Here is a 14173-nt window from a genome sequence, read left to right as displayed (position 1 = left end):
GATTAGCCTAGTGAGCTGCGGCGCCGGCCTTTTCTGTTTCTTTTTATTTTACTTAGAGAAATCAAGACAGAGATCTGTATCCACTGGTTTACTCCCCAAATGACTACAGTAGCTAAGGTTGGGCCAAGGCAAACCGGGAAGTATCTTTTTTTTTTTTTTTTCCCCAAAAGATTTTATTTATGTATTTGGAAGGCAGAATTAGAGCGAGAAAAGACTCGTTGAGAAATCTTCCATCTGCAGGCTCACTCCCCAAATGGTTGCAATGGCCAAGGCTGGGCCAGGTCGAAGCCCGGAACCAGGAGCTTCTTCCAGGTCTTCCGTGTGGGTGCAGGGACACAAGCACTTGGGCCATCTCTTGCTGCTTTCGCAGGCCATTAACAGGAAGCTAGATCGGAAGTGCAGTATCTGGGGTCTCAAACCAGCATCTGTATGAGATGGATGCCCCCCCCCCCCCCCCGGTCATTTATTGAGAGGTAGAGAGAGAGAGACAGAGTTTCCTTTGCTGATTGACCCCAACAAATGCCTGCAGTGGCCAGAGCATGGCTGGGGCTAGTCCAGGGCCAGAGCCAGGGAACAACCCAGGCATTCCACTGTGGAACTTGGAACATGGCCACGTTAACAAGTCGGCTGAGTGCACACTCCCACAGAACTATTTCTAATGACAGTTTCCCCTCTGACGTTGCTGCTGCCGCGTATAATATGCCTTCTGATGCAGTTACTTTTGTTGTAGACCCAAGTGGGACGTTTTGCTCCTCAGTTTTCTGGCTACCAGCAGCAAGACTCTCAGGAGCTGTTAGCCTTTCTTCTAGATGGATTGCATGAAGATCTCAACCGGGTAAAGAAGAAGCCCTACTTGGAGCTGAAGGATGCCAATGGCCGGCCGGATGCGGTATGACCCTGTCTGTGATGTCTGAGCAGTAAAACCCAGGAGGACGTGCAGGGCATTCTGGTGGTTTTTTTTTTTGTTTGTTTGTTTTTTGACAGGCAGAGTGGACAGTGAGAGAGAGATAGAGAGAAAGGTCTTCCTTTTGCCGTTGGTTCACCCTCCAATGGCTGCCGCGGTAGCGCGATGTGGCCGGCGCACCGCGCTGATCCAATGGCAGGAGCCAGGTGCTTCTCCTGGTCTCCCATGGGGTGCAGGGCCCAAGGATTTGGGCCATCTTCCACTGCACTCCCTGGCCGCAGCAGAGAGCTGGCCTGGAAGAGGGGCAACCGGGATAGGATTGGTGCCCCGACTGGGACTAGAACCCGGTGTGCCGGCGCTGCAAGGCGGAGGATTAGCCTAGTGAGCCGTGGCGCTGGCAAGCTGGGTTTTGAGTGTTGGCACCAAGGCCCTGGTGTCTGTCACGGTTGTGGACTCTGGTTAACGAATGCACACCTCTTCAGAAAGGGACTAATCCGCATTACTACTAACACTTCAGAGGCTGTTTGCTTAGTTTTGCATTATTGAACCAGATTCTAGGACATTGTCAAAGCTGTAGTGTGGACTCTTGGGATTGTTACTACTCCCATTAAAATCCATTCATGAGCATTAAATTGTTTATTTTTTAAAAAATTTATTTTACTTATTTGAAAGACAGAGTTATAGAGAGAGGTAGAGACAGAGAGGTCTTCCATCTGCTGGTTCACTCCCCTGATGGCCACAATGGCCAGAGCTGTGCCAATCCAAAGCCAGGAGCCAGGAGCCAGGAGCTTCTTCCAGGTCTCCCACGTGGGTTCAGGGGCCCAAGGACTTGGGCCACCTTCTGCTATCCCAGGGCATAGCAGAGAGCTGGATTGGAAGAGCAGCCGGGACTAGAACCCGTGTCCATATGGATGCCGGCGCTTCAGGCCAGGGCTTTAACCTGCTGTGCCTCAGCAGCGGCCCCTATTTTTTTTTTTTTTTTTTTTTAAGGATTTATTTTTTTGAAAGAGTTATGCAGAGAGGGAGAGAGGTCTTCCATCCGCTGGTTCACTCCCCAGTTGGCTGCAAGGGCTGGAGCTGTGCCGATCTGAAGCCAGGAGCTTCCTCCAGGTCTTTCCAGGTGGGTGCAGGGGCCTAAGGACTTGGGCCATCTTCCACTGCTTTCCCAGGCCATAGCAGAGAGCTGGATTGGAAGTGGAGCAGCCAAGACTTGAGCCGGCGCCCATATGAGATGCCAGCACTGCAGGCTGTGGCTTTACCTGCTACGCCACAACGCTAGCCCCTACAATTGGGTATTAATATTAAGTTTTGGGCATTTAAATATTGAATGTTCAGGCCAGCATCACAGCTCAATAGGCTAATCTTCCACCTTTGGTGCCGGCACACCAGGTTCTAGTCCCATCTGGGGCACTGGATTCTGTCCCGGTTGCCCCTCTTCCAGTCCAGCTCTCTGCTGTGGCCCGGGAGGGCAGTGGAGGATGGTCCAAGTGCCTAGGCGCTGCACCCGCATGGTAGACCAGGAGGAAGTACCTGGCTCCTGGCTTCAGATCAGCGTGGTGCGCCGGCCGCAGAAGTCATTGGAGGGTGAACCAACGGTAAAGAAAGACCTTTCTCTCTGTCTCTTTCTCTCTCACTGTCCACTCTGCCTGTCAAAAAAAAAAATCAAAAATAGAAAAAAAAATATTGAATGTTCATATATTCAATATTTAAAGTAGGCCATATTTTTTTTCTTTAAAGTTTTTTTTTTTTTTTTTTTTTTTTTTTTTTTTTTTAATTTGAAAGGCAGAGAGGTAGAGGGAGAAACAGACATCTCCCATCCGTTGGTCCACTCTCCAAATGGCTATAACAACCAGGGCCAGGCCAGACTGAAGCCAGGAGCCAGGAACTATCCTGGTCTCCCGCATGGGTGGCAGGTGCCTAGGTGCTTCAGTCATTTTGTGCTGCCTTCTCAGGCGCACTAGCAGAAAGCGGGCTCAGAAGTCAGAAGTGGAGCAGCGAGGACTTGAAACGACACTCCCGTATTGTGATACTGGCATCGCATGCAGGGACTTAGCCCTCTGTGCCACAGCACTGGCCGCAGGGCATAGATTTTCTGATCTGTGAAAGGGGCATTTAATAGTTGAGCTGTGCTGTCATATTAGGATAATTAATGTGAATGCTTTAATGTAGTGTTTAGGTTCTAAAGGAAAAACTGTGTGCTAGCTAAACTGTAACATGGATTAAAACCTCGCCAGAGGGACAGAAATACCACGTGTGCAGCCCTTGCAATGTTAGATCTGAGTGCCCACGGTGCTTTCAAGGCTTCTGTGCCCATCAGAGGACACACTGACCTCTTATTTTCCTTAAATGCTGTGTCAGCTCTTATTAAATTTGGGCCTGGTTTAGAGTAGGCATGTGACGCTAGCCTGGAATGTTAAGAACCGTCCTGGCCCTGCGTGGCCTGGCCCAGGCTCTGGCTGGTCCCTGGCAGCGTTTGCTGGGAACTGCTCTGGATCCAGGGAAAAGAACTGATGCTGCCGATGCCTCTCTTTCAGGTGGTGGCAAAGGAAGCCTGGGAGAACCACAGGTTGCGGAACGATTCTGTGATTGTGGACACCTTCCACGGCCTCTTCAAATCTACTTTGGTTTGCCCAGAATGTGCTAAGGTTTCTGTGACCTTTGATCCGTTTTGCTATCTTACTCTCCCACTGCCCTTGAAGAAAGATCGAGTTATGGAGGTCTTCCTGGTTCCTGCTGACCCTCGCTGCAGACCCACCCAGGTGTGTGTGCTCTCTAGATCCTGGTGGGCCTGCTTCCGTCTGCTGCACTGGAAACTGAGGGCCGCCTCTGTGTCCCCTCAGCACTTGCCTGAGTCTGCCCTCAGCCCCATGCTAGCTCTCTTCGTGTAATCCCATACATGTCAGGCCTGCTGTCAATTTGTTCCCCCACGTTGCATTCATGTGACTAAAGGGACCCGTGCATGTGCTGAGCAGTCCTTGAATATGAGTGTTGTGGACCCAGAAGCAAGGTGCTTCCGTAGTCAGGCTCACCCTTAACTCAGCCAAGAAAGCCTGGCCAGAATGAGAAGCTCGAAGAGGTGTGAGTGGCCAGCCTTCATGTGCAGCCTCGCTGATGGCACCTGCGTGCTTGCGTTGCTTTGGGTAGGACCACGTGACAGTTTGTAGTTTAAGTCGTTATCTAAAGACAGCGGTCAGGTGGTCGACCACATTAGGAACAGGTTGAGCAGTGCGTGGGAGGGAAGGAGGTGGCCCGGCTCCAGGTGCTGACGCACGCTCGCCTGTGTGCTGGACTGCGCCCACCTCACCGCACACTGCTGGGGAGCAGCCCTGTCCCGGGCAGCGCCTGCTCTCCCAGCTCACTCCCCTCCCCTCCCCTCGCCCGTCTCTCCCTTGCAGTACTGCGTGACTGTCCCGCTGATGGGGGCTGTGTCTGACCTCTGTGACGCGCTCTCCAGGCTGTCTGGCATTGCTGCAGAAAACGTAAGGCGTGGTGATGAGTGGGACGAAGTGCCGGGGGCGGGGGGTTTCCTGTCCAGCACAGATATGCCCTCGTCTCTGTGCACTGTGGCTGTCACAGCTACTGGGGAACACCATCGTTCCTGCACTGGGCTCACACTAGCCATGGTCAGAGGGTAGGGACTAGGGCCCTGCTCCCGGCACCGTGTGATAGGGTGACCTGGAGGCCTCGGGCCTTGTGGAACACCCCAGCAGCCTTTGGGTGACTGCCAGTCTCTGGTCAGCACTCCTTGCCGCTCCTGCCTCCTTACGTGCCGTGCTCCCTTGGACCGCAGCCCCGAGCCCTTTAGCTGGTTGTGGTGGTCTGTTTGGAGGCAGTGCTGCAGCTGAGCATGTTGGTCCATTTGGGTCTGGGTTTTAAGCAATTAGCAGGGCGCTCTGGTGCCAGCCTGTGATCATTCTCGTCCTGCTGGTCCTCAGATGGTGGTCACAGATGTGTATAATCACCGGTTCCACAAGATCTTCCAGATGGATGAAGGTTTAAACCACATCATGCCTCGAGATGACATCTTCGTGTGAGTACTCGGCGTGTCTGCTGCCAGGGGAGCAGACACTGTAGAGGCTCCTGGTGTGTGTGTTTCCGGAGCGGGAGTGCTCCTGTGGATTTGCCCGGTGCCAGAGCCGAGTGTGCGGGGGACTGTCGGCAGCCGTCAGTGTAAGCTGTAGAGCTGGGTGTCCCCATGGCCCTTCTCGGTGTGGACACCTACAAGAGCTCCTGTCAGAGACCTGCCTCCTGCCGGGCCACAGCTGTGGAAGGAAGGGGGAGGGGTCCGGAGAGGGTTCCATCCTGTCTGCCAGAGGCGCCTCTGTCGCCATCTCCGAAGTGACAGGGAGGCCTGCCGGGCAGTGGAGTCCAGCGTGGGCGCTCTGTGAGCCCGACACGGGGTCCTCGGCTCTGCCGGTGCTGCTTCCGGGCTGCCCAGTGTGGCTGTGTGTGCATGTCCCAGCTGAAGTGCAGTGGGACATGAACCTGCCTGCTGCTCTCAGACTCACTGGTCAGGGAAGCTTCAGGGTGGCCCACAGCCTCGCCCAGAAACGTGCCTCTGCTGGGAACGCTTTTCAGGATTGTTTTTGGCTTTGAGTTCTGCTGAGGAACGCAGCACACAAAGAAGAAATCTGCCCTACACGTTTGAGCCCGACTTGTAGTTTCTGTTCTGAAAGGAGTGGTTCGTGGCACGCAGAGCTCCCAGTTCTGTTCCCATCCGCGTAGGCTGCAGCCGTCCTCTTCACCCACAGGGGGAGCCAAGGCTCACACCAGGCCGCAGAATGAGGACCGGGGACAGTCGGCTTTCATGTCCAATTCTGACCCGAAGCCCTTGACATCCATGAGTTCTGGAAACATATTTGCACACCTGAACCAGGGCTGTCTCACTATGTGACCCAAGGCAGATTGCCTCCAAAAACAGCATTTTCAGAGGGTTAAGGGCCAGTCAATGGGAAAACACGTTGTTCTGTGAAAACAACAATAGTCTGGTATTTTTTGAGCATGTTGGGCACTGTGCTGCTAAGTTACGTAATTCTCCCCGCAGCCCTTTAGGGTGGGTAATCCCACTGTGAGCTGGGTAAGCAGACTTAGTGCGCACCTGGCCACAGCAGCAGGAAGTGAGCCGCGGACCTGGAAGCTGGCCTGGCCCTTCTCTGGAGCGAGCTCCTGTGTTTGTGTGAATTGTTCTTAGAACTCCTCCTGCGTAAATTGCAGTCAGGACTGTCCGCCAGGCCTTTGGGGAGAGGATGTGTGTTTCTAGTTTTCAAAAATGGAATCAGTGAATGAGTCTCACCCATGAGAAGAGGAAAAGACCACAGCAGCGTTGGTAGCATCTGTTCAGGCCAGAACATCTGTACACCTCCTCAGCCCCGTGCTAAGAAAGACACTTTTTTTTTTTTTTAAATATGTATTTATTTGAGAGGTAGAGCTACAGAGAGAGGGAGAGACAGAGAGAAAGGTCTTCTATCCACTGGTTCACTCCCCAAATGGACATAGCGGCTAGAGCTGAGCCGATCCAAAGGCAGGAACCAGGAGCTTCTTCTGAGTCTCCCATGCTGGTGCAGGGGCCCAAGCACTTGGTTCATCTTCTACTGCTTTCCCAGGCCATAGCAGAGAGCTGGTTCGGAAGTGGAATGGTCGGGACTCAAACCAGCGCCCATATGGGATGTTGGCGCCAAAGGCAGAGGCTTAAGCCACTATATTACAGCCGACCCCAGAAAGACACATTTTAAAATCATTAAATATATATTTAGTAGTTTCTTTGCTTAGCTCTGATCTTTTTTTATTATTTTTTTAAACTTTAATAAATATAAACTTCAGAAGTACAACTTTTGGATAATATGGTCCCCCCCCCCCCCATAACCTCCCTCCCACCCGCAATGATCCTATCTCCTACTCCCTCTCCCATCCCATTCTTCATTAAGATTCATTTTTAATTCATATACAGAAGATCAACTTGATATATACTAAGTAAAGATTTCAACAGTTTGCACCCACACAGATACACAAAGTATAAAGTACTGTTTGCATACTAGTTTTACCATTAATTCACATAGTGTAACACATTAAGGACAGAGGTTCTACATGGGGAGTAAGTGCACAGTGACTCCGTTGTTTATAACAATTGACACTCTTATTTATGACGTCAGTAATCACCCGAGGCTCTTGTCATGAGCTGCCAAGGCTATGGAAGCCTTTTGAGTTCGCCAACTCCAGCCTTATTTATCAAGGCCGTAATGAAAGTGGAAGTTCTCTCCTCCCTTCAGAGAATGAGCTCTGATGTTTAACCAGTATGATCTTTTTACTTCATTGCTTTTGAACAAAGATGGAGTTGTTTTCTAAACTTGCTTCCTTATTTCAACAAAAAGACGACTCTGGCTGATACCTTAGGAGTATGTCGTTATGCAGTGCTTGGTTTTATGAAGGGACAGGGCCCTGAAATGCATTTTTGAAAGTTGATCTGTTTGGTGACGGAAGATGGCCTTGGTGGCTGTGGCCCCAGCGGCGGTGCGGACAGCCTCCCTCTGTGTGGAGTGTCAGCTGCAGGAGCGTGGAGCTTGCCGACCCAGCGCACCTGCACTGCAGGGCTGGCAGGTCCCATCGTGCCAGCGATGCCCTGCCTGTGGATTCCTGACCCAGCCTCGGGAATCACTCTGGAAATGGCTCACCCAGCTTTTCTGCTGGAGCCCGCTCTGTCCCGGTGTCCAGAGTCCTGGCCACCACGTCATTGCCGTTCAGATCTCTGTTGCTCACTGGCTAACGGAACCCTTTTGTGTGCTTGACACAGGTACGAGGTCTGCAGCAGCTCCGTGGACGGCTCAGAATGTGTCACACTTCCGGTCTACTTCAGGGAGAGGAAGTCCCGGCCATCGAGCACTTCCTCTGGGGCAGTGCTGTACGGGCAGCCACTGCTGGTCTCTGTCCCTAAGCACAAGCTCACCCTCGAGTCTTTGTACCAGGCTGTTTGTGATCGTATCAGGTTGGTGTCAGAATGCAATTTGGTGGTTATCTGAGATCGAAATAGGCCTAATGGTGGTAGTGACAGCATTGCAGATTGGTTGTGTTGATCCCATGTGCTCACCCATGGAAGAAATGTAGCTGTGTTTGACCCGGGAGGGCCAGGCAGCTGCTGTTGGGATGGGGTGGCAGGTGCATCTTAGGCACAGAGACCATGACCTGAGCCTTGGCTCTCCGGAGTCATGCCAGTCACCTGCATCTGGGAGTTTAATGGCATTGTGTATTTGAATACTTTCTGAAACGTGTTCTGGAGCTGCTGATTGGCATTACTGAGAAATACTGTCCTTTATTTATTTATTTTTTAAACAGTATTGATTTATTTGAGAGTTTGAAAGAGAGGGGTAGACCGATCTTCCATTGACTGGTTCACTCCCCAGATGGCTGCAACAGCCAGGGCTGTGCCAAGCTGAAGCCAGGGGCCTAAACTCCACCGGGGTCTCCCACTTGGGTGGCAGATGCCCAAGGACTTGGGCCATCTTTGGCTATTTTCACAGTGCATTAGCAGGGAGCTGGGTCGGAAGTGGAACAAGCGGGATTCGAGCTGGCACTCATATGAGATGCTTGCATTGCAGGCAGCAGCTTAGCCAACGATGCCCATCCAGGGAAATACTTTTAAAAATTATGGTTTTATTTAACATTCATAGAAGACTTGAAACAGTTCCTTGAAGTCTTTATGGCTCAATACATTAGACGTCAGATCTCTTGGATTCCTCTCAGTTGTTTCTTTCTTTCTTTTTTTATTTGAAAGGCAGAGCTAGAGAGGGAGAGATTGTCCATTTGTTGCTTCACTCCTGAAATGGCTGCAATGGCCAGAGCTGGGCTGATCCAGAGCCAGCAGCTTCTTTGGGTCTCCCACGTGGGTGCAGGGACCCAAGCACTTGGGTCATCTTCCACTGCTTTCCCAGGTGCATTAGCAGGTAGCTGGTTCGGAAGTGGGGGAGCTGGGACTCAAACCTGCAGCCATATGGGATGCTGGCGCCGCAGGCGGTGGTTTTACTCTACGCCACAGCACTGGCCCCCTTTCTTAGTTTCTAAAGTGTGAGCCGTCACATGGGTTTTGTTTGTTTGTTTTTAATTTATTTATCTGACAGGTTGAGTTATAAACAGTGAGAGAGAGAGAAAGGTCTTCCTTCCATTGGTTCACTGCCCAAATGGCCGCTATGGCCAGGGCTGTGCCGTTCCGAAGCCAGGAACCAGGTGCTTCCTCCTGGTCTCCCATATGAGTGCAGGGGCCCAAGCACCTGGGCCATCCTCCACTGCCCTCCCGGGCCACAGCAGAGAGCTGGACTGAAAGAGGAGCAGCTGGGACTAGAACCGGCGCCCATATGGGATGCTGGCTCCACAGGCGGAGGATTAACCAAGTGAGCCACAGCGCTGGCCCCCCATCACATGGTTTTAAAAGACTTTTATTTACAAACATTTCAATATGTGAACTATTTAGCTGCATCGTGGAGAAAAGTACATAAATGTCACAACTAACAAATAATTTTTCTCTCTCTTTTTAAGCCGCTATGTGAAACACCCTTTGCCTGATGAGTGTGGCAGCTCACCCTTGGAGCCAGGGGCCTGCAACGGCTCCCGGGGCAACTGTGAAGGTGAGCACTTGCCATGCTGCGGGCTGCAGGGCTGTGGCTGAGCGGTTTCTTCATCTCCTTCCAAGGGTGTTTGGAGTGGGGGCCCTGCCAGAGCAGCAGACCCGGGAGCTGGCTCGGTGCCACTTCTCTCTGCCCATCCATCGTTCAGCTTCGTCAGCTCATCGTCGTCCTAGACACCTGCCCGCGTGGGTTGGGTTTCACTGCAGACACACTGAACCTAGCGGGATTGCGTCCAGAGTCCAGAGTCACAGAGCAGAGCCAGAATTTGCATCCTGCGCTGTTGGGGTTGCAGTGTGAGTGCTGTCCCAGCATGTGCTTGCCTCCGTGTTGTGAGCTCTGCTGGTACGGCATTGCTAACCTGGCTCTCACACAGCAGCATGGCACACAGCCGCTCAGCCCGCCTGGCAAGCCTCCTGTCCCCAGGGATGGCCAGTCAGAAGGCAAAGGCAGCCTCTTTTGGGTGTTCTTTCTTTCTACCCAGGAAGCTGTGGATGGGGGCTGACTGTAGACAACTCCTACAGTGAGAGACAAGTCACAGACCAGAAAGCAGGAGAAGCCCAGAGTCCTCACTGTCCTGTGTGTGCCTGGGTGCCGACAAAGTCCTTCCTGGTCCAGGGAGCCATGTGCAGTCTGCATTATGCTTATCCCTCTTTGCTGGACCTGGAAGACCCAGTGGTTTTATTTCTGTAAAACAAACATCCTCTAAAGTAATTCTGTAAAATCTCCTTTGCAAATCCAAGTGCCTGGATTTCTCCAAAACATGCAAAGTCTGGGAAAGATGGAGTTGGTGTTAGAAATAATGACCACTCGGAATAACATGGGCGCACGTGAGGAATGTTAAGCTGAGCGAGAGACGTCAAGCACAGAAAGACAAGCACCACGTGAGCATCGTGACGTTGTGTGTGAGGTCGGAAAAGCTGACCTCTCTGAAAGCAAGAAATATTGGTTATCAGAGGTTGGGGAGACACTGGGGAGATTGGGCAGCAGGTACAATGTCACAGGGAGGTAGGAGAAATAAATTCTGATGTTCTGGGTGTAGCAGGGTGAGTATGGGTAACAGTACTGCATTGTGTATCTCAAAATAGTTAGAAACAGACCATAAAGAAATGATAAAAATTAAGGCGCTGCGTATGCTGATTATCCTGAGTCGATCTTTATCCCAAGTGTACATGAATCAGAACATCAGGTTGTACCTCACAAGTATGTACCGGTCAGAGTCAATAAATGAAATCAATGAATTAAAAAGAAATTGTGGCCGGCACAGTGGCTCAACAGGCTGATCTTCCGCCTAGCGGTGCCGGCACACCGGGTTCTAGTCCCGGTCGGGGTGCTGGATTCTGTCCTGGTTGCCCCTCTTCCAGGCCAGCTCTCTGCTGTGGCCTGGGAGTGCAGTGGAGGATGGCCCAGGTGCTTGGGCCCTGCATCCCATGGGAGACCAGGAGAAGCACCTGGCTCCTGCCTTCGGATCAGTGCGGTGCGCCGGCTGCGGTGGCCATTGGAGGGTGAACCAACGGCAAAAGGAAGACCTTTCTCTCTGTCTCTCTCTCTCACTGTCCACTCTGCCTGTCAAAAAAAAAAAGAAAAAGAAAAAGAAAAGAAATTCTGACTACCAGGCTGCACTGCCATAGCTATAATTGCGAATTACTGTAAGTATTTTGGCCTGGGTAGGATGTCTTTCAGTCAGACACTTGCGTTCGCCCGGAGTACTAGGTTCTCCCCGACTGAGATGAACAGAAGTGTACTTTGTGCGCAGGTCACACAAGCGGAGCTGTCGGAGTTATGCTGGGAGCCCCTGAGCAGACCTTGGGTGACCTGTGGCACTGCAGGAGCTAAGGCCCTGTGTGAGCCCTCGCCAGGGTGCGGCGTGGGCTTCAACAAATCCCGCATCCCTCTGAGCCTTGGCTGGCCTGTCTGCCTGGTAGCGTGGTGATGCCTGCTTCACAGTTGTGCTTTAGCTTCATGAGAACGTGAGATTAAAGTACTGTGCACAGGGTGGGTGCTGGATCAGCAACAACCCCCGTGAGCGCGGGCTGTTGTCCCCAGCAGCCCTGCTGCTGGTGCTGCAGTCGGTGTGGAGACTGCAGATCCTGCTGCACAGCCACGTGCTGCTCGCACTCTCAGTGGCCTTGGGGCGGCTGCCTTCCCGCATCATCCTGCGGGAGCACTGCCCAGCAGTTCCTTGTGACTGCCTGGCGTACGGTGCTTGAGATTGTCCAGTTAACACGCACCATTGGCGCGGCTAGGGACGGAGCAGTGTCGGGGCAGCACTCACTCACCGGGCGGGGCGGAGGCAGCTGTTGGTTCCATCCTGAGAGTCAGCCAGCTGATTTATTTGAAAGGCAAAGTTAGAAAGGGGGAGAGAGGCCGGCGCCGTGGCTCACTAGGCTAATCCTCCGCCTTGCGGCGCCGGCACACTGAGTTCTAGTCCCGGTCGGGGCACCGATCCTGTCCCGGTTGCCCCTCTTCCAGGCCAGCTCTCTGCTGTGGCCAGGGAGTGCAGTGGAGGATGGCCCAAGTGCTTGGGCCCTGCACCCCATGGGAGACCAGGAGAAGCACTGGCTCCTGCCATCGGAACAGCGCGGTGCGCCGGCCGCAGCGTGCCTACCGCGGCGGCCATTGGAGGGTGAACCAATGGCAAAAGGAAGACCTTTCTCTCTGTCTCTCTCTTTCACTGTCCACTCTGCCTGTCAAAAAAAAAAAAAAGGGGGGGGGGGACAGAATCTTCCATCCTGCTGGTTAACTCCCCAAATGACCACAACATCTTGTGCTGGACCAGGCCAAAGCCAGGAGCCTGGAACTCCATCCAGGTCTCCCACATGTGTGGCAGGAACCCAAGTACTTCACGGCACGTTAGCAGGGAGCTGGATCAGAAGCAGAGTAGCTAGGATTCGATCTGGTGCTGTGTAGGATGCCAACGTCACGGGCGGCAGGCTTAACCTGAGTGTCCGGTATTCATCTCACTTAGGCTTGTCCCTCTGCGTACCTACTGATGTGGTTTAAAGAGTGAGCCCATGTCGTGTGAACTCCAGTAAGCACCCAGTGGCCAGGGGCTCAGGTTTTGGACTGCAGGACTGCCAAGTCATTTTGCACCTTTGGTGATGGCTTTAACTTTCTCTGGGCCTTCGTGGTGTTTGCTCTGCTTATCTGGTCTTCCCCTGGGAGAGGGTGACGCGTGAATTCAAGTGGCTTGTACCTGCAGCCGGGTAGGCCGAGTGTCCCGTACATGGAACAGAAATCTGGAAGGAGGCACCGCCAGGTATCTACTGCAGTGTGCAGCCCTGACGTGGCGGCGCCTCACGCACACGTTGTTGTCCTTTGTGTATCAGGAGAGGACGAAGAAGAAATGGAGCATCAGGAGGCAGGCAAAGAGCAGCTTTCAGAGACTGAAGGCAGCGGGGAGGAGGAGCTGGGCGGCGAGCCCTGCGAGGCTGCCCACAGGAAGCGCTGCCCCAAGAGGCTCTTCACCTTCAGCCTTGTGAACTCCTACGGAACAGCCGACATCAACTCCCTGGCGACAGACGGCAAGCTGCTGAGACTCAACTGTAAGCACCTTCTCTGACCTTGGGCTTCGGGACTTGGGAGGACGCTGCGAAAAGCCTTGTGCTTTGGGCTCTCCCTCTCCCTGAGACCCCAGAAGCAGACGAGCAGGGTTTGAAGCCCCTGAGGCCTGTTCCGGGGGGACCTCCTGCAGGCGCTTCTCTGACCTTGCTGACCTCAGCAGGCAGTGGGCGGCCCTGTAGGACATTCGCTCTGCTCTGGGGCAGCTGCACGTCCTGAGGCCACACGTGGTGGGCGCTTGTACTTAGAAGCATAGTGTGTATTTGTTTTATTTCATGAGAATACTTCCGAATGCGACTCATCTAGAGGATGGCCATGGATTTTGTAGACTCTCACGGGCAGCCTGGATGGGATGGGGTGGAAGAGGCCCCCATCCTCAGGGCCGTGGGGGTGTGGTGTGTGACAGGCCAGGGAGGACCTGCCTGTGCAGGGTAGGTGGGGGGCTGCAGAAGCATCTCTCTCTTTTTTAAAAGATATTTATTTATTTGGAGACAGTTACAGAGAGGGAGGGAGGGAAGGAGAGACAGAGGTCTTCTATCTGCTCATTCAAGCTCCAAGTTGCCACAGTGGCCAGGGCTGAGCCAGGCTGAAGCCAGGAGCCAGGAACTTCATCTGGGTCTTCCATAAGGGTGGCAGGTGCCTAAGCACGTGGACCATCTTCCAGTGCTTTGCCCAGCCATTAGCAGGGGGCTGGATCGGAAGTGGAGCAGCCAGGACTTGAACTTGCGCCCATATGGGATGCCAGAGCTGCAGGCAGCAGCTTTACGTGCTACACCACAGCACTGGCCCTACAGGAGCATCTCTTGTGTCTTTCAGCTTCTTTGTTTGGAGGAAAAACTAGTAAACCAGATGTCCTTATACCTTCTTGCATTTTTAAATACATATTTTTTTCTTATTTATTTATATTATTTATTTGAAAAGCAAAGAGACAAGAGAGAGAGAGACCTTCATCTGCTGATCTATTCTTCAAACAGCCACCATGACCAGGGCTTGGCCAGGCTGAAGCAGGAGTCAAGAACTTTATCCCGGTATCCCATGTGGGTGTCGGGGGCCCAAGGCAGTCTTTGGCCCCCTTCGTTCCTTTCTTTCTTTTTCTTTT

General features: G+C 52.7%; 1 protein-coding gene across 2 annotated transcripts in view; it reads left to right on the top strand.

The window, feature by feature from the left end:
- USP4 (ubiquitin specific peptidase 4) overlaps positions 1 to 14173 on the top strand; it is a 49277-nt gene that overhangs the window by 27825 nt on the left and 7279 nt on the right. For both annotated transcript variants that reach the window (XM_062200863.1, XM_062200862.1), the window contains 7 exons: positions 731 to 889; positions 3439 to 3663; positions 4300 to 4383; positions 4840 to 4934; positions 7692 to 7883; positions 9428 to 9516; positions 12843 to 13058. In XM_062200863.1, the coding sequence (XP_062056847.1) occupies positions 731 to 889; positions 3439 to 3663; positions 4300 to 4383; positions 4840 to 4934; positions 7692 to 7883; positions 9428 to 9516; positions 12843 to 13058 (1060 nt within the window). The remainder of the gene's footprint in view (positions 1 to 730; positions 890 to 3438; positions 3664 to 4299; positions 4384 to 4839; positions 4935 to 7691; positions 7884 to 9427; positions 9517 to 12842; positions 13059 to 14173) is intronic.

This window comes from Lepus europaeus, chromosome 9 (assembly GCF_033115175.1).
Source record: "Lepus europaeus isolate LE1 chromosome 9, mLepTim1.pri, whole genome shotgun sequence".
Taxonomy (NCBI): domain Eukaryota; kingdom Metazoa; phylum Chordata; class Mammalia; order Lagomorpha; family Leporidae; genus Lepus; species Lepus europaeus.
This window is presented reverse-complemented; position numbering and strand designations above follow the sequence as displayed.